General features: G+C 38.6%; 1 protein-coding gene across 1 annotated transcript in view; it reads right to left on the bottom strand.

The window, feature by feature from the left end:
* The window catches only part of tmem135 (transmembrane protein 135), a 307781-nt gene that overhangs the window by 73711 nt on the left and 215009 nt on the right, over positions 1–19061 (bottom strand). Inside the window, exon 6 of the mRNA XM_052026561.1 lies at positions 18875–18921. Within this exon, the coding sequence (XP_051882521.1) occupies positions 18875–18921 (47 nt within the window). The remainder of the gene's footprint in view (positions 1–18874; positions 18922–19061) is intronic.

Below are 19061 nucleotides of genomic sequence, written 5' to 3'. Positions count from 1 at the left end.
TGCACTTTCTCTGTAACACTTTATTCTGCATTCTGTTATTGTTTTATCTTGTACTACCTCAATGCACTGTTGTAATGAATTGCTCTGTATGAACGGTATGCAAGACAAGTTTTTCACTATACCTCGGTACATGTGACAATAATAAACCAATTTACTAAACAGATATTTAAGCCCTGAAGGCCACACAGTGAAGAGTCAAAGCTACATTATGAGGAAAGATTAGACAAATGTGGATTTTCAACATAAAAGTTGAATACCCAGGAAATTCAACTTCACAAAACTATATAAGATGGTAAATGATAGGGAGAGATAAATTTGGAATATTACTTTAAACTGTGATACAAATATTAATCAGTATTAAATTACTTTTCCTGGATGGAAAAATATGTCAAATCATTTGCAGATAATTGTACAGAAGGGTTAGGGGGTGGTGAAGTTCATTCTGGATGAATAATTTCAAAATGGGCCATACAGCACTTCTCATCCCTAATAAGTACGTAGTATGAAACTCATAACAACAAAATAAATCAACCCAATTATTGTGTACTCTACAGTTATTATTTAATGAATGAAATTATAAAAATGCTTTCCTTTAGAAAACTACAGATATTTAAAGTTATGAAAGAATTGGAATTAGTTAAGAGGTCAAGAAAAAAAGATCCTGGTTATAACATAAATAGAGCAGGGAAATATCTTTTACAGACAGTTATGACACTCTGAAATACTCTCCTGAAATTAGTGACTGTGCAAGGACCATGTTGGTAATCAAAAGTTTATAGCAGATGGATTAAGATAAATGGATTGAAGGGATCTGGAATAGAATGGGTCATTGAGAGTAGAAATGTTCTACTTACAAGCAGAATGACTGAAACAGACAGTTTGGGAAAAATGCCCATTTCTTTGTTATTTCTATTGGCAATCTCAAAGCTATCAAACTACAATGTGGAAATCATCAATGTGAAATAAAGAGGTTGCTACTGACAGCACTGGGAAGAAACATTTGCTTGACGGACTGGAGAAATAAAACTTTATGCTGTAATTGGCTATCAATAACTGTTAACTGGAGAAGTGAGTGGGGAGGGAGGGAAGATGTACCAGAGGGATAGGAAAAAGAGGTAAGCGTGAATGAGCAAGGAAAGAGAGAGAAATGTAGGCAAAGAAGATTGAAATGGCAGTTGGGAGGTGTGCGGGTGTACAGAGAGCACAGGTTGGAATGCAAGACAGAAGGTGTTTGGAGGGGGGGGGGTGTGGGGGAGGAGGAAGAGAACAGAGGGAGAAGGTCTGCCTAGAGAGTATGGAGAGGCAAGAGAGATCACAGGGCACAGAGGGTAAAACTGTTAGCATATAAGACAGCCAGGAGAAAAAGAGTCAGAAAGAGGGAGCATGAAAAGGGAGAGACAGGAATTACCTGGTGAGAGCAAACACCATGTCTCACTAAGTGCTGAAATTAAGGTAAGACACAATTAAATTTCAAAATTATACTTAAAATTACACTTAATTGTTAATGCCAAAAAGTTAAAATTTTATTGTTACACTGAATAGCTAAATCAAATTATTTGGTTCTTACTACAGTGATCATTGTAGAACCTCTTTGTTCACCAATTGGCTAATATTTCCTGCATTACCACAGTAACTACACTTTAATAATGCTTTATTGACCAAGTTGTGAAAGTTGGACAAGGTTGTAAGAAGAGCTACTAAATAAGAAAGAAAACAATTACTCTGAAATGAACAATTTATTAATATTTCTGGTCATCTTTTTGCTCAAAATGGTAGATTATACCAAGATGGCATTTGTAAAAGAGATCAAAAAGAAAATATGCAAAAGCTAACTTTTTCACATCTTTTAGAATGCAATATCACACTAAACTGGAATACTACAAATGATGAAGCCTCTTGACGCAGTATACTTCAGCCATCAGACCCCAAGAGGAAACATTCCTGCACAGCTGGGACACAGAGGTCCCAGCAGCAACAAGCAACTTATTATCTGTGGCCTGAGAACCGCACAGCCACTTTCCCTATTTTGTGCTTCCAGATGACAGGAACATGATAAACAGCCAAGACATAGTAACATCAATGAGCTTCCATGACAAAGAGGCTTTGAGATTGACAGAAGGAGCTCCTGGGAGGGTCCCCCTCTTTCCTTCCTCAAGGGATGACTCTATACAGAGATGTCTGAAATTTTAGACATTAAAAGCCTCTCCTATTACCTTCCACTCACCTAGCTGGGAAACACGTTCCTGATTCATTATATTACCATCACAGAACTGAAACCAAACACCAAAGGAAAACAGATAATGGCAATCAAAAACATTCAGGTCTGTTATACAGCTGTAATTTATGCAGTACTTGTCCAAGGGCTAAGTATTTCTCTCTCAAACTGTCTCAACAATCATCTCTTAATGCATTAAAAGTGATCATCATTTAGGCAATAGCCATGCATCATTGCAGCAAGTAGAGGGCACCTTTATATTACTTCTCAATAATCTGAAACAACTATGTCTGCATCATTAATTGAATATTGGTGACAGTCATACTGTGAATGGGATGAATTAAATTGAATTCTGAGAATTTTGAACAAGTGAATTGGACTTCTTGTGACATTGATACAATAAATAAGGCTCAAATCCCACCGACAACATTTAATGTAAAGTTATTATTTAATTTCACAAAGAAGTTTGTAAAGTATACTTCATACTTCAATGAGATTTCAAAATTAATTTATATCATTGTGGTTAAACAAAACTAATGCGCTCATTTAAATGCTTTATAAATACTAGGAGTAATAAATTGGGTGGAAAGTTGGGCAGCAGTGGCGGGTGAAATTTAATACAGACAAGTGTGAAGTAATGGACTTTGGGAGGTCAAATTTTTGTAGGACATAAAAAATAAATGACAAAGACCTTACAAGCATTGATGTACAGAGAGACCTTGGGGTGCCAATTGACAGATCCCTGAAAGTGACGACCCAAGTGGATAGGGTAGTGAAAAAGGCATGTGGCATGCTTGCCTTTATAGGCTGGGGCATTGAGTGTAAGAGATGGGACATCATATTGCAGTTATACAAAACATTAGTTCAACCACACTTGGGGTATTGTGTACAGTTCTGGTTGCCACACAACAGGAAAGATGTGGTAGCAAGAGAGAGTGCAGAAGAGATTCACCAGGATATGGCCTGGATTAGAAGGCTGTAGTTATAGAGAAAGATTGGCTAGGTTTGGTTTATTCTCACTGGAATGTAGGACACTGAGGGATGACCTTATGGAGATTTTAAAAAATTATGAGGGGCATAGATAATCAGAATTTTTTCTCCAGGACAAGAGAGTCTAGAACTAGAGGGCACATGTTTAAGGTGAGAGGAGAAAATTATAGCAGGTTTTCCCCCCACACAAAGGGCGGTAAATATTTGTAATGAGCTGCCAGTGGATGTAGCAGAGGCAGACATTATTACAACATTTAAGAGGCAGTTGGACAGGTACTTGGATAGGAAAGGAAGAGAGGGATACAGGTCTAATGCAGGCAAATGGCAATTTACAGAAGCCAATTAACCTAACAACCCACACATCTTCGAGATGTGGGAGGAAACGCATGTACACAAGAAGAATGTGCAAACTCCACACCGATAGCACCCAGGTCCGTGGCACAGCGAGGCAGCAACTCCTCTAGCTGCGCCTCTGTGCCAACTGTTTAAAAAAACCCTGAGCCTTCTTTCCCACAATTGCCTAGCTTTCTGAGGCTCCTTTATCCCCAATGGTTGGCCTGATTTATCACAACCAATTGGGCCAAGGCTGTGGACAACATCAACTCAAACTACAAGCATGAAAAAATGAAAATGAGAAAAGAATAATACATGCCATCACAGCACTGATACACCATTCAGGAAGGGAAAAAAAATGCTTATCTTTTCCAAGTATTTACAAATGCCCAGAGTAATGGGCAACTGCCCTGGGATGTCCCCAGCTCTGCGTTCTTTCCTTGGAGTATGGCTTCAACCCACAACTTCCACCTTGGAATAGATAGATACTACTGAAGATGGTGGTTGATTCATTGAGCCTGATAATAGGGTGAGACTCTAGAACCCTGGAGACAGAATGGCAGGGAGGGAGAAAGCGAGGGGGCTGATGTCACATGAGACATAGGAGTCCAATCACCAGGTTGTCCAAATATCACGAGGCATCAGAGATCAGCTGCTATGTGTATCCAATATTATGCAAAGCCCCAAAGACCAACTGCAAGGTTTGCCTGATATCATGAGGCCCCAAGTCCAGTGCCAGGCAGACCTGATATTACGCGAGATCATGCTGCCAACAAGCCTGAATGCAGAGCAGATCCAGCAGTAGAGGTGGACCTGGATGGGTTCGATACCAATTCAGGGAGATGTGGAATAAAGGGCTGCAATCAGATAAAGATGCAATTAGGAGTCCCAAGTTCTCTCACCTCTGATCTGAGGCCACAGTGATGTTCAACAAAAGTAATCCTGATCACTAAATGAAATAGGGCTTATAAGTTTGCCACAAAATGCATGTTGCCCTGCACATTTTTAGGGTGTCTAAGCTGGTCTAGTGATTCCCAGCCCAGGCCCCCAGTCTTCCTGCTGACGGTACAAGAAAACTGGTGTCTTCTATCAAAATTGTACAGTATGGCCAATTTTCCATTTAGACACAGAAACCCATACAATACAGAACTGCTGGTAACCCTACTGTCAATAAAATTCATATAAAAATCGATGTGTCTTCTTTTGAAAAGTGTAGCTTTTATTTTTCAATAAAGGTGTTAACCTGTTGCCAGCAACATCAGCATTTATTGTCTATCCCTAACTGCCCTTGAGATATGGCTAACAAGTCACTTTTTAGTGAAGGTACGACCAGTCTTCTTATATACGGACCTCTAGAACATGGACCCATCGACAATGAATTATGTGCAATATTTTCCCAAAATCAGGATGCTGTGAGGGGAACCTGCAAGTGGTGTTCTCATGCAAACACTACCTTTGTCTTTCTCAATGGTAAAAAAAAGGAAAGAAACTGTCGGCATTTTGAATTTGCAGATTTAAATAACAAGAATTACAGCAGTATATTCAATACACATTATTCTTATACACAGGCACTCCTTAGATTTGCTCCCTGGTGGCACTTCTTGAAAGTCAGCATCAACATTATATTTACGAATTCTTGACTGGCTTTGCAAGAGTTTAGGACCGACACAAAGAGACAAAGCAGAATGGAATAGAGAGCAGATCTGAAAACCCCTGTTAAAATACATAATGGGAACAAGAATAGGTCCTAAGACCAGTCAAGCTTGCTCCACCATTCAATAACTCACGGTTGCTCTTTGCCACAGAGCCACCTTCCTGCCACATTCTCATATCTCTTGATTTGAGTGACAGGAGGTTAAATTGCATAATTGGTTGTATCCTCTGCACAAAAGGTATAATCAATGCTTATTCAAAGCTTAATTTAAACTTCAAAAATGACAATTGGCTTCTGCTTGAGCACTGCCTGTATATATGGAATGAAGGTCCTTGTCAACTACAGGGATTTAATGTGCTATGACTCTGTGGCAGAAAGATTTGCAGCCACAATACTCATAAAAATAAGTTACTATGCTCATCTGTGCCATTATGTAGTGTGCCAAGACTGGGGGAGTGAAAAGTCAGACAGGGAGTGACCTCAACACCCCCTTCTTAGTTCTTAGCATTTTGCTGAAAAACAACATTGCTGCAAGCCTGGAATCACTCCATGCATCAATGAGACTGACCAGGGATTGTGGTTCACAATGAGGACACTGAAAAACTAAAAATACTTATGGAAGCCTTGGTTTAAAGACTCCGGGTTTTATGTTTTGCTTAACATGTAATATTTCCTAGCATAGCGGTTAGCGCGACGCTATTACAGCACCAGCAATCAGGGTTCGATTCCCGTCGCTGTCTGTTGGGAGTTTGTACGTTCTCCTGTGTCTGCGTGGGTTTCCTCTGGATGCTCCAGTTTCCTCCCACATTCCAAAGACGTACGGGTAGGTTAACTTGGGTCTAAAATGGGCGGCGCGGACTCATTGGGCCAGAAGGGCCTGTTACCACGCTGTAAATAAATTTTTTTTAAAAATTGACAAATGGAAGTATTTTCTTTATATATATTAAGTACATATTCTTAAAAATCTATTGTTGGTCATTAACACTACGGAGTAACATTATGGAGTAATATTAGCAAAATTGTACCCTGCCTCTGAACTTCAGTTCCACTGACATCAATGGAATGAATTTTGGAGGCTGAGCACAACACACTGGCACTACAGTAAAGTGTGTTCACAGTTTACCAGGGATGAATTTCGAGGCAATATGTTTAAAACTATACTTTTTTCAGTATGTTTCCCTGGATTTAAAGGCAATCTAATAATGACAGTGAAGCAGTAGAGGGAGCTGGAAAACAAAGTGGTTAAATATAAAATCTTTGTGTCTGCCTAATGCACTATGAATTAGCTAGCTTCATCAGGAGCTGGGATTCTCCTGTGCAAAATGGTAATGTGGTATATTAGAAATTTAAATTCTTAGAAAATGAAGTTGAACAGGTAAAATTTTAAAAATGCAAAAAATGATGCATGAATCTTTAGCTGTCATCTGATAAGTTGTTCCAGGAAACTTATTAGTAAAATTGCAGGTTGATGACATAAAGAAATGTAGCAGATATAAAAAAAAGTGATTAAGTGTTGAGATAAAAAGATTAAAGAAACATTGGTTATGCCCGAAGCATCAGTACTAAGGCTACTTAGAATATGTGCCTAAGAGTATTGAGCATTTATAGATTATTTGCTTACTTTGATCAATTATTCTTGCATCACATAATAGATCAATATAAAAACAAGTGAACAAGAATAATGCTGATAGTCCTGAATACATTATGAAAAACACTGTATACCACTACATATGCTTACCGTTCAGTAACAAAAGGTGTGAGCCAAGGGTGAGGTAGAAGAGGCTCAGCTGGTACAATGGGGAGGGGCGGAGATGAGTTCAATGAGATTCCAAGGAGTGGCAAGAAGTAATTGATCTAAAAAGGGATCTTTCCAATTTTAGTTCAGTGATCACTCAGACTTGTTTGGCCATGTTAGTCCTGACCTAATCAGAGTGAGAGCAGCAGGGAAGTGAGCAGACTGCTGGAGACAAAAGTGCAGAGAGTTAGGGAGCAAAATCCTGGAAGTGGCAAATGTTAGGGTGGGGGTTCCTGGAGGAAGCAGTTGTAGAGGAAATGGGCTCGCAGAGGATGGAGCAGGCTGATGGAGGCAACTGCAGTGGGGTAGGGAGTGAAGTCTGGGTAGGGAAAATTGTTAATCTTGCAGCAGCAGAAATGAGAGTTGGATCCTGGAGGTGAAGGAGAGCTGGGATTGGGCTCTTGGAGGCAGGCAGTGAGGAAGGTGAATTCTGGGCAGTGGGACTGCGCCAGAAGGATAACTTCCAATGGTTTGGGGTTGGAATCAATGGGATACTAATGAAAATTGGTGAGTGGGATTAGTCTGGAAAGACTGCAATTAAACTGAGGAAGCATCTTTTAAGGGAAATATGGAATCATCATAATATGCAGAAATACCTCGGAGCACACCCTCATTATTTGCTCTGAAACCCTTTATACTGAGGCTTGGACCAAGGGGAGAAGAATAATCACCTATCCCATTTGATTCAGAAATAGTAACAGTTCTGTGCTGACGACTATGAGTAAGCACTTCAACAGAGAGAATGATTGAGAGCAGGTGGCAGCAGGGGGTAAATGAAGTAAATGGGACCAGCAGGTTGCTGTCTGCAGGTAGCAGCCAATGTTCAAAAGTTCAGCAATGGGGTGGGGGCTGGAAATTACACACAGGGCATCATAGGTTGTAACAGCAGTGGCATTGGGGAGCACAGCGACTGCAGTGTGGATTACAAGTTATAAGTAAAATACTGGGGTGTTATACATATAACTGCAAGTTAATATAGTACAACATATTGTAGAGCAACAAGTTTGCCAAAAGGAAAAGATGAGTGTTGCTTGTAGCTACAAGCTCCAAATGTGTTACTATTAGTTACTGGTTCTGGCTAAACCCTGCGAAATCCAGGTTAACACAGCTTCAGAGGGGTTACGGAGAAAAAGGTAACAGTTTCTTTTAAATACTTTCAAGCTGGAATCACTTTTTTCAGTTTTGATTCATGTGTTTTTGAGCTGTAACCTTAAATTAGTTTCAAGCAAAATCAGCACAAAAGGTCCATCATAGTTTCATTTAATAGGTGAAAAAAAATGCATCCATTCAGAGAAAAAGGGAAAGAAAAGGAAACTGTACTTTGATCTTTTGAGAAAGGTGAGAAGCATGGAGTATGAAAATCAAGTAGTCTCAATTCTTTAGTCTCCATTCATTCACACATTTGTAAAAGGGAATGCAATTAAAAGAAATCAAATATCTCTATACAAGCCACTGAATTACAATTAACAGACTCTATTGAATTGCTAGCACCTGCAGATTTATAAACTAAAGGTTTTAGCTCTGAAAATATATAGTGCATGAATGACAATAATAGGAGTCGGTGCAAGAAGAATGGAAAAGCTGGCCCATAAGAATGAGATTCTTAGTTTGGGTGTACAGAAGAGAAATGATTTAAATCCCATTATATTGTCAAACACAATGAAATGGCAAACTTTGAACATTGGTGCACTTGCCCTCCAAGATTTATCCTGTTAAATGTAGATTGCTTTTTATTGGGAAAATTTTTTAGGTTAAATCCTGTTTACAGTCATAAATTGGATTCAAATTAATCTACTATCCAGGTAAGTGCCAGTATTTGGCATAATCTTCAGAAACTAACTTTATCAGCTCGGCATCAATTGGCAGGCATCTGCTGCTTCAGTGCATTCCCTCAGCCAGATTAAGAGGCTCACCTCAAGAGATATCTTTGTATGGTCAAATATATGGGAGAATAATCAGTGCACAGAGAAGAAGTAGTCACATTTGAGAAGCACATTAATACTGAAAGAAACATGGTTGCATGATCAAACTGAACTACCCAAATTGGATATTAATTGCCATTCATGCATTGATTCCCGAAATGTTTCATTAATGCTATAAACCAGTATTTGGAATAATAAAAAAAAGCCTTAGTTACCTTGGACTAAGGAGAGGGTGGGTGGACTGGTGGTGAAAACAAGCAAAAATAAATCAGCTATCTGCTCCATTGACTTCCTGTGTGCATTATCCATGCATGGACACACAATGAAAACAAGATTGGTTTGCCACACACAAACATCCTATCAATGGATTCCAACTCCAAATGTGCAGAACTGCCTTTTCAAAAGGTAGAGAGAAATACAGGAATTCTGGACTTGAATCAATGTGAGAGGCAGGGCTTTCTGTGCGGTAAGTGAAGCAAAAAACAAGTTATCTGTATTTCTCTAGAATAAACCACTGTACATGTGGCAAAACAGTCTAAACTAAACACCAAATTGTCTTCAAGGAAATGCCTCAATTTTATAACCTAAATAGAAACATAAGAATTTTTGAGTGCAATGGGACTCAAACTGCTGAAAATGTGACTCACGTTCTTTCTAAACCCCAAAAGAAATTGAAAATCTGACAATATATTGTTACTGTATATGCAGACACTTCTAAAGATAGCTCTGAAGAAAGATTTTTGAAGCTGTTAACTTGATTGTCACTTTACAGATGCTAACTGACATGAACATTTCTGACATTTGTCATTTCTATTTGATTTTCAACATCTGCAGCATTTTGTTTTCTCCTCTATATTTCTTAAACTTTGTTAATTATGAGGATGGGACCTTTGCTGAGGTATCAGACACAGAATCTAAATATGACATTTTTTATTCCTTTCTACATGTATCCTATATTGAGGTTTTTGTTTAAACCCCAATTTATTTTCAACTTCCATGTTTTCCCCCAATTTCCTTTTAAACTTTTAAATTTCCTCTTAAACTTAGAGGAAAACTGGTAGTGGTTGCATAGAGCGATCTTAAAAAGTACTACTTAATTGGTACTTAATAAGAATTCAGTCAGGGAAATTCAATGCAAAAGGGAGAGTGCTTCCAATAGTTGTGGTTTGTGTAAATGAAGCAGCATTTTAAAAATTATTTTATACACTGTATTAGTACTTAATGCAGTGGTGTATTTAATTAAAAATTAAATCTGAAAACTAAAATACAAATAAAATTTGTTACAGCAAAGCAGCACAGCAGCCCCAAGCAAACGTTACTCCTATTAATCTATAAGTCTTGAGCATTTCTAGCTCAGAATCATTAGAGTTTCTTCAGAACAAAAGAGGCGAAGTCAGGCTCCTCTAGATCTTGGACACACCTCAAAGAACAATGCGGGATTAGAACGGGGTTAGTTTAACCAATGGTGTTCAGAGAGCAAGTACACCTAAGGTAGTGAAAATGAAGATCCATAGAAATTCATCCTAGTCAATATGCACAAAATAATTGATACCTACAAAAACAAGAATGACACCCAGAAGGTTGGCCTGAGAGAAGAGAAGGGGCCACTATGAAAGGCTCCATAATAAGGTCAAACAGACAGCATCTTTTGTAAGCAGGATCAATGGTATGTTGCATACCTGGTGCTCAAGACAGGTTCCCCTTGAATCAGCTTGAGAGGATTTTGGATATAATCGGGAAAGATCCGTTTTGAGATCAACAGCAAATTGCCCTGTTTGTAGCATGTCAGAATTCCAAGGATTACAATCTCTAGATAATGGACCATCCCTTTTCCACATGCAAATTGATGCATGGATAAGGAGGTGAACACATTGCTGAAGGAGTGAAATGAGAATGAGCAACTCTACTTCAAGGGATTCTAGAACAGGAAGTATCTGGATTATAGGAATAAACTCCACCTGAACCACACAACCTTATGAAGACACAAGAGACTGCAGGTGCTAGAATGTGGAGCAACAAACAATCTGCTGGAAGAACTTAGCGGGAAAGGAATTGTTGACGTTTCAGGTTGAAATCCTGCATCAAGGCACATAGAGTTCAGAGAAATCCTCATTCAGACAACATGGAACGATAGCAAGCTGGTGCTGTAAGTAGCTAGGAAGATGAATGGAATGTTAACCTTTCTACAAGAGGGATGCAGTACAGGGGCAGTAAACTGCTGCTACAACTGTGGAGGTCTTTTGGTGAGACCACGCTTGGTATAGTGTTGCTTAAACTTCAGGTAGGATGTACTCTAGGTAAACTAGAAAGTAAAAGTAATAATGTGATCAAGCTGAGTGAGAGAAATGAGAAATATTTGAGTAAAACATTAAAACAGAAGGATAGATTAAACTGTGTGACCTAAATAAGCCAACCTTGTATAAATAAAAAACACAATATGTAAGGAAAAAAATGAATGCATTTAAGCACATAAGAAATGGAAGCAGGAACATGCTCCATGGACCCTCAAGCCTGCTCCACCATTCAATAGCTGGTCTGATTCTTAGCCACTTTCCTGCCTGATATCCAAAACCACCAATTCCCCCAAAATCCAAAAAGGTTTATCTCAGAATCAAATGTACTTGATGATTCAGCATCCATAACTCTGGGACAGAGAATCCTTAACATTCCCAACCCTCTGTAGGAAAAAATTCCTCATCACCTGAGTCTTAGACAGGCGTCCCTTTATCCTTAGACTATGCTTCCTAGTTCTAGCTTACCATACCAGGAGAAACATTCTTAGAGCACCCATCTTGTCAAACCCCCTCAAAATCTTATATGTTCACTCTTCATTCTTCTAAATACCAGGGAGTATCTGAGCAATCTAAAGGATCTTCACTCATAAGTCCATCCCTACAGCCCAGGAAATTAATCAAGTTAATCTTCTGTGCACAATCTTCAAGCCAAGCACATCCTACCTGAAATTAAAGCAACACCATACCAGGTGTGGTCTCAGCAAAGACCTCCACAGTTGTAGCAGCAGTTTACTGCTCCAGAACTGCATCCCTCTTGTAGGAAGGTTAACATTCCATTCATCTTCCTAACTTCTTACAGCACCAGCTTGCTATCTTTCTATGTTGTCTGTATGAGGATCTCTCTGAACACCATTCAAACAATTTTCTGCTTTACCATTTTCCCTTCCTACTCCATCTTCCACTCATTGTAACCGTCTACATCCATTTGCTGATTTTTTTTGTATCCTCTTTTCTTACCTGCCCTTGAATATTCATAAAACTTGGATACCAATCCTTGTTGCACACCACTTGTTACAGTGCACCAACTTGAAAATTACCAATGTTTCCCTGCTTTCTATTCTCTGTTAGTTAACCAAGTCTCAATCCATGCTAATATTTTGCCATCAATGCCATGAGCTTTGACCATGTAGAATAAGCTTTTATGTAGCTCCTGATAGAAAGCTTTTTTTGAAATCCAACTGTACTACAAACACAGATTCTGTATTATCTATCCTGCTTGCTACATCTTTAAAGAACACCATAAACTTCCTGTACTTAAAATTGAGTTGAGTTACAGGGAAAGATTGAACAGGTTAGGACTTTATTCCTTGGAGCATAGAAGAATGAGGGGAGATTTGGTAGAGGTTTACAAAACTATGAGGGGTATAGACAGAGTAAATGCGAGTCGTCTCTTTCCACCTAGATTAGGAGAGATAAGTATGAGAGGACATGGCTTTAGGGTGAAAGGTTTAGGGGGAACTTCTTCACTCAGACAGTGGTGGGGGTGTGGAACGGGCTGCCATCTGACGTGGTAAATGCGGGCTCACTCTTAAGTTTTAAGAATAAATTGGATAGCTACATGGACGGGAGAGCTATGTAGCTCTTATGCGGTTGGGGTAGGAATGTGGTTTTGAGGCAAGAGATCAGCCACAATCTTATTGAATAGCTGAGCAGGTGTGACGACGCTCACCTGCTTGAGCTTCTGCTTCTTATGCTCTTAAAACATAAAAAGTGGCTAAACTACTGCAGTTTCTGGCACACTGTTGTCCTTTATTTCTTCTCTCTGGGATTAAATTACAGAAGTAGTAAGCCACTCTACCTCACATTAGCCATCTTACCATTTAAAGCTGCACAAACCACTTAGGCCCATCCAACTTTCCTCATTTGGCAGCTATACATAAACACTCTCAGCCAGGGTCACCTAATAAATTGGAGTGTGTACCATTGTTACTACAATAAATGTGGAGGTTAGCATTAACAAACCTGATCAACGAGCGCAACAATAAATAGCAGCAGAGGCATGAACTGCATTTACTCAGATAGGCTTAGTAACTCAGCCATGTGCAGAGCAAATACGAAAATTGTGCTCATTCAAAAAAAGTTTTATAGCTGTAGGTTTAAGTCTGTACGGCATGCTACTACTTCAGTTAAACTGTGAAAAGACTTATAGTAAAATGGTTCCAGATGCAGTTCATATCCACCATGATATAAAATGAAAGCTTCTTTCATGCCAGTTGATAAGCATCCACAATGAACAAATTTTGGCAGAATCAAGTCTAGCAAGTAACCAGCAATTAAAACTGGTACAATGGAAAAGTTATTTCTAAAGAACACGCAAAACCTGGGTGATGACAGAATTAGTGAATGATGACTTATTTTTACATGTGAGCCTCAGTGCAGTGAATAATTCAGTTACCTCCAACAATATCAGATTTTTTTTTAGCTAATTCATGAAATATTTGATAATGTGAAACCCAAAAGAGCCCAGTCTTTTTTTCCCCACAGAGCTGATATTGAGTGTTTGCTTTTGGAACGGATTTGTTACGCTACTTGTAAACAACACAGGATTCATATATATGATCTGTTTGTGACATGAACAGTCCACAAGTTGGAAGTGTGGCTGCAAACCAAGTTCCCAGGCGTCAGAAGATCTCTGCAGCCCTGAGGTAGCCAGCAAATCCATACTGCCAGTCTCCCAAAAGTGTACTCATATGTACAGGCTGTACATAAATCAGACGTTTGTAAGCTGGGGAGGATCTGTACTCATAAAGGGTAGGGGTCAATCACTGTTGTTTAGATGTCAAGTAGATAGGGAGAAGATTTGGCATACAACTTCATGTTGAGTTTTCCTCTCCCTTCATTTATCTGCCAGATGGTTTCCCTTGCATTTTCCTGAAGCTATTGATTCCTTATAACAATGCAGTTTAATGAACACCAGATATCTTTTGCTTTTCCTCTAAATGAATATACCAGTGAATGAGCAATATCATGGAACTGTGATGGGAGAGTAAGAGTGGATGAAGAGTTGCGGTGGTTGGGGGTTGGGAGAGGTGAGATGGTGTTAAGTTATGTCAGAGAACCTCATAGTGATAGAAACCAAGTTTGAGAATTCTGGTTGATTTTCTACTTCCTTGCATGGCATCAGGGTGGTGGAAACAGAATCAAAGTCAATCAGTGCCTTCAAAAGGGAACAGCACAACCACTTGAAGGAAAATAATTTGAATAGCTCCAGGGAAATGGGGATTGGGACTGACAAGATTTGTCTTCTAGGAACACGCAGAGTTATAGAGTAATACAGCATGGAAACAGTCCCATTAGCCCGCAAGTGGCTCGTATCCCTCTAAACCCCTCCTGTCCATGTACTTACCCAAATGTCTTTTAAATGTTATGTACCTGCCTCAACCACTTCCTCTGGCAGTTCATTCCATATATGCACCACCTTCTGTGTGAAGAAGTTGTTACTCAGGTCCCTTTTAAATCTTTCACCTCTCACCTTAAACCTATGCCCTACATTTTTTAATTCCCCTTCCCTGGGAAAGTGACAATGTGTGTTCATCCTATTTATACCCCTCATGATTTTATACACCTTTATAAGGTCACCCCTCAATCTCCTATGTTCCAGGGAATAAAGTCCTAGCCTGCCCAACCTCTCCCTATAACTCAGGCCCTCAAGTCCAAGCAGCATCCTCATAAATCTTCTCTGCACTCTTTCCAGTTTAATGATGTCTTTCCTATAACAGGTGGACCAAAACAGTACACAATACTCCAAGTGCGGTCTTCCCAAAGTCTTGTACAACTGCAACATATTGTCCCAACTCCTATACTCAGTGCCTTTACTGATGAGGGCTAACGTGCAAAACACATTCTTCACCACCATGTCTACCTGTGACACTACTTTCAGCGAACTATGTAATTATACTCCTAGGTCTATCTGTTCCACAACACCCCCTAGGATCTAACCATTCACTGTACACGTGAACTACCCTGGTTTGACTTCCCAAAATGTAACACTTCACACTTAGCTGAATCGCAAGCCATTTGTCAATCCTCAGCCCACTTATCTAGCTGGTCAAGAACACCCTCTGTAATTCTTGATGACCTTCTTCACTGTCTACGATACCACCTACATTATTGTCATTCGCAAACTTAGTAACCATGCCTTGTATGTCAACATCCAAATCGTTTACATCAATAAAAGACAACAGAGGTCCCAGCAATGACCCCTGTGACACACCACTAATCACAAGCCTCCAGTCTGGGAAACAACCTTCAACCATCACTGTTTCCTACCATTGAGCCAATTATGAATCCAATTAGCTTTTTCTCCCTGGAGCCCATGCGGTCTAACCTTCCAGTCTAGCCTGCCTTGCGGGATCTTGGCAAAGGCCTTGCTAAAGTTTATATAGACAATAGCCACTGCCCTAGCCTCATCTATCTTCTTGGTTCCCTCATCGAAAAATTCTAAGAGATTTGTCAGACGTGATTCAGACAGAATCCTCTCCAGTAACTTACTCACCACTGACATCAGATTCACCAGCCTTTAGTTCCCTGGCTTGTCTTTGCTGCCCTTCTTAAATAACAGTACAAGTTGATGTGTTGAATGGCCTCCTTCTGTATGTTAATGTTTCATACTGACATTCTGCACAATATCTAGATCAATCCTGATCTTTCTGGTCTGTTTAGCTGAGCTACCTATTTGCAAAACTGATTGAATTTCAGATGAAGCACAAATTTTTTTTATATCTGGTAATGATTTCAAATAAAATCTTCAAGATTAAAATCCTAAAGTGTTGCTTTACCAAGGAAAGTACCAACATGTACCATTTCATTAGGTTACCTCCCAATTATTCAATACAACTGCACTGTAGCTGCTGTAGTGATTAACCAACAATAACAAGGAAACAGCTTTATCTGCTTCCACTGCATTGCACTGCATGTCCTGTGGCAAGGAAAACAACTTGTTTCTGCTCTGCCAAATAATAGAGGTGAAAGAAACATCAAGCTCGAATGGAAAATACTCAAAACACTTCCTGCTTCTTTTCTATCAGTGCTATGGAATCTTCCAAATAGACAGAAAGGACCCCAATTTATCATTATTATAAATCTCCATTATTTCATTTTAAACACTAAATCCATGTCTCTATGTTACTAATTTAAAAACACAGTATAACAAAGTTACATTTTGTAATTTCTGGGATGTGGTGGTAATATTTAAAATCATCTGATTTTATCAGTGAAGATGGTGGAGTGAAATACTGTCCCTTTTAAAGTACCAAAGAAATAAGAACCATGGTAAAAATTTGCTGTGTGTTATTTCAAACAAATTAAGATTCTAATGATTCTAATATTTGCAATTATATTAATAGTTTGCTAAATAAAAGGAAGCATCCCAAAAAGATAAACATCCTACCATGTTTACATTTCTTATAATGAAAACCTGCTTAAGTTTCAAATATTATGAAAAATTTTCTTACTTCAATTTATTGCTAGATCAACCAAGTGTACAATTGCCATTAACTATAGCTGAACGGAAGGAGATAAAAAATTGACCAATTGATTTAATTATACAATTCCTGGGTACAAGCAACAATCCATCAAATATTACTTCCCTGTCAAAACTCATAATAATGCTTATGGTTTATGGTGTCTTATGGTATTATGGACCACAGCAATTTATTGGTATTTAATCTCTTTAAAACAGAAGCATACTTTAGCAGACTATGCAAAAAGTGTACTTCTGCCTTTTTTTTAAAAGAAAGGCTTGGACATCATGAAATGATGTACATCCAGCACCCCCCACAAATGCTCCCCTGCTAACCCCTGATTCATGTATCCAGGGATACAGAAATAATTCCCAAAGTGACCGTAGGAGCTTAACCATTGAGGACCACATCCCAGACATTTTGAAATTTGACCACAAGATTCATAGGTGCACATGATAGGACTATTGCTTTATACAAAAGTTTCAATACATTATTTCATTTTTTTGCCTCATAGTCTAAATATCATCATAATGTTATGGAAATTTTGTGGTTGGGATGCTGGGGCTCACTTAAATTCAAAAAATTCATCCCACCTCCTGAAGAAGGAAATCATTAACAATGGAAGGAGTAGAACATTAAAATAATAAAGAACACATTCCAAGACTCTCCAACCATAGGAACTGTCTTCATCAATTTTCTCTCTAATCCTCCTCTTTCAAAAATATTGATTCTTGACTGCACAAAGCATTCTCGTGTACTTTGAAAACTTATGGTAGGAGATCACTGTTGCGCCTGATTCTGCTCTCAGCCAACCTCCAAAGGCAAACCAGCAAAAATTACTGGTTATAAATGTGGACATGAGCTTTGGGAACCAAGGATAATATCAGTAGTTAATTGCAATCTTGACAAAGTCTAAAACATAGCACAATTGGAAATGGAGATCAAAATTTTCTGGCCTTTGTGGCACAACTGTGTTGTCTTTATCAAATTAGTGCTCGGCAAATCTGCAGAAGCTTCTTTCAAATCCTTTGTAGCTTCGTCTTTGTAAAAATTCCCTAATCAAACAGTTGGAATACCATTTGAAAATAAATACCACTTTCACAATTCTCTTGGAAACAATTTAATTTCCAGCTTGCTTTGCCAAATTAAGGCAGTTTTACTTATAAGAAATTACTCTCTACAAGGAACAAGAGAATGGCTACAAAAAAAAACAATGGTTCTTCAATTTAACAAAGGAGAAGTATTACCAGCATGAATAAATGTGATTTTTATTCCCTATCCAAGAAACCTATCAAATTTTACATATGCTGAAAGGCACAATATAGATCTATTCATCTTCTAAAAGATATAACAGAATTGATTATGCACATAGCACAAAGTATCTCCAAGCTTGTTAGTGAACCACTATTTATATCTTGCATTTTAATTGCAGGTACTTGAGGAGCGAATATTTAGATCAGATGAATTGCAACACAACTTCTTTTGGGTTGGAGAATACAGATGTAGGATTAATCACCATAGCAACCTGGACTCTGCTTTCTGATCACAAAATTTTCAAACAAATCACCAGCTCAATCTCAGGTAAACAGAAACTCATCTTTTATCTCCCATCTTAACACACAAGGCTTTAGTAACTAATTGCATGGTCTCCAAAATACTCAATTTCTTCTTGTAGACTGCAATTTTTTTTGCAATCTTAAAGTTGAGTATCATTAAGCTGCATAAGAAGTTATACAAATAAAATTAATTAGACTAAGATTCTTCACTTCTATCAAACAATGATTGCACAAAAGTGATTAATAATCATCTACTGTCAGTGCTACATCTTTCTGTTTGAGCATTATTCTGTCAACGCTCTTTGTGGTTTACCATTGAACCGTGACTTGTGATTCTCTGTGTCACGTCTTGTACATCCAGCAGACTACTCCAAATAGTTTTGTTCAGAAGAAAAATGGGCTGACCTATGGTGCCATTCTATCTGGTAGACTCAACCCATGTCTTTTACAAATGCATTCAAACACACTGCTCTGACCTAAGGGGCTCAAAGGAGTGACAAGGCTTCAAAGCTTTGTCTGTACTTTTCATGGACTGCAATAAAAATTCAGCAAACCTCTAAGTAAGTGGCAAGCTTTAGATCAACGAGCCACAAAGCTACAGAGGGCAGCAAAGACAGTAATTAAAGAGAGCTGAGAAGAGGCCATAGACTTACCTAAAGAAGAACATGTACAGGGCAGCCGTGAAGCAAAACAACAGGACCTGCACAGAACAGATACAAAGAAAGTTATTTTAAAAGCATATTTAATTCACTCATTCTTACTCTTCCTCTGAAAGAATGATTCACATTTCTGCACTGAACGTCTGAAATGTTTTAATCAAATTGTAATTCAAAGAAATAG

The sequence above is a fragment of the Pristis pectinata genome, chromosome 11, assembly GCF_009764475.1.
Source record: "Pristis pectinata isolate sPriPec2 chromosome 11, sPriPec2.1.pri, whole genome shotgun sequence".
NCBI lineage: Eukaryota > Metazoa > Chordata > Chondrichthyes > Rhinopristiformes > Pristidae > Pristis > Pristis pectinata.
The sequence above is the reverse complement of the archived record's forward strand: the minus strand, read 5'-3'. Positions and strand labels throughout refer to the sequence as shown.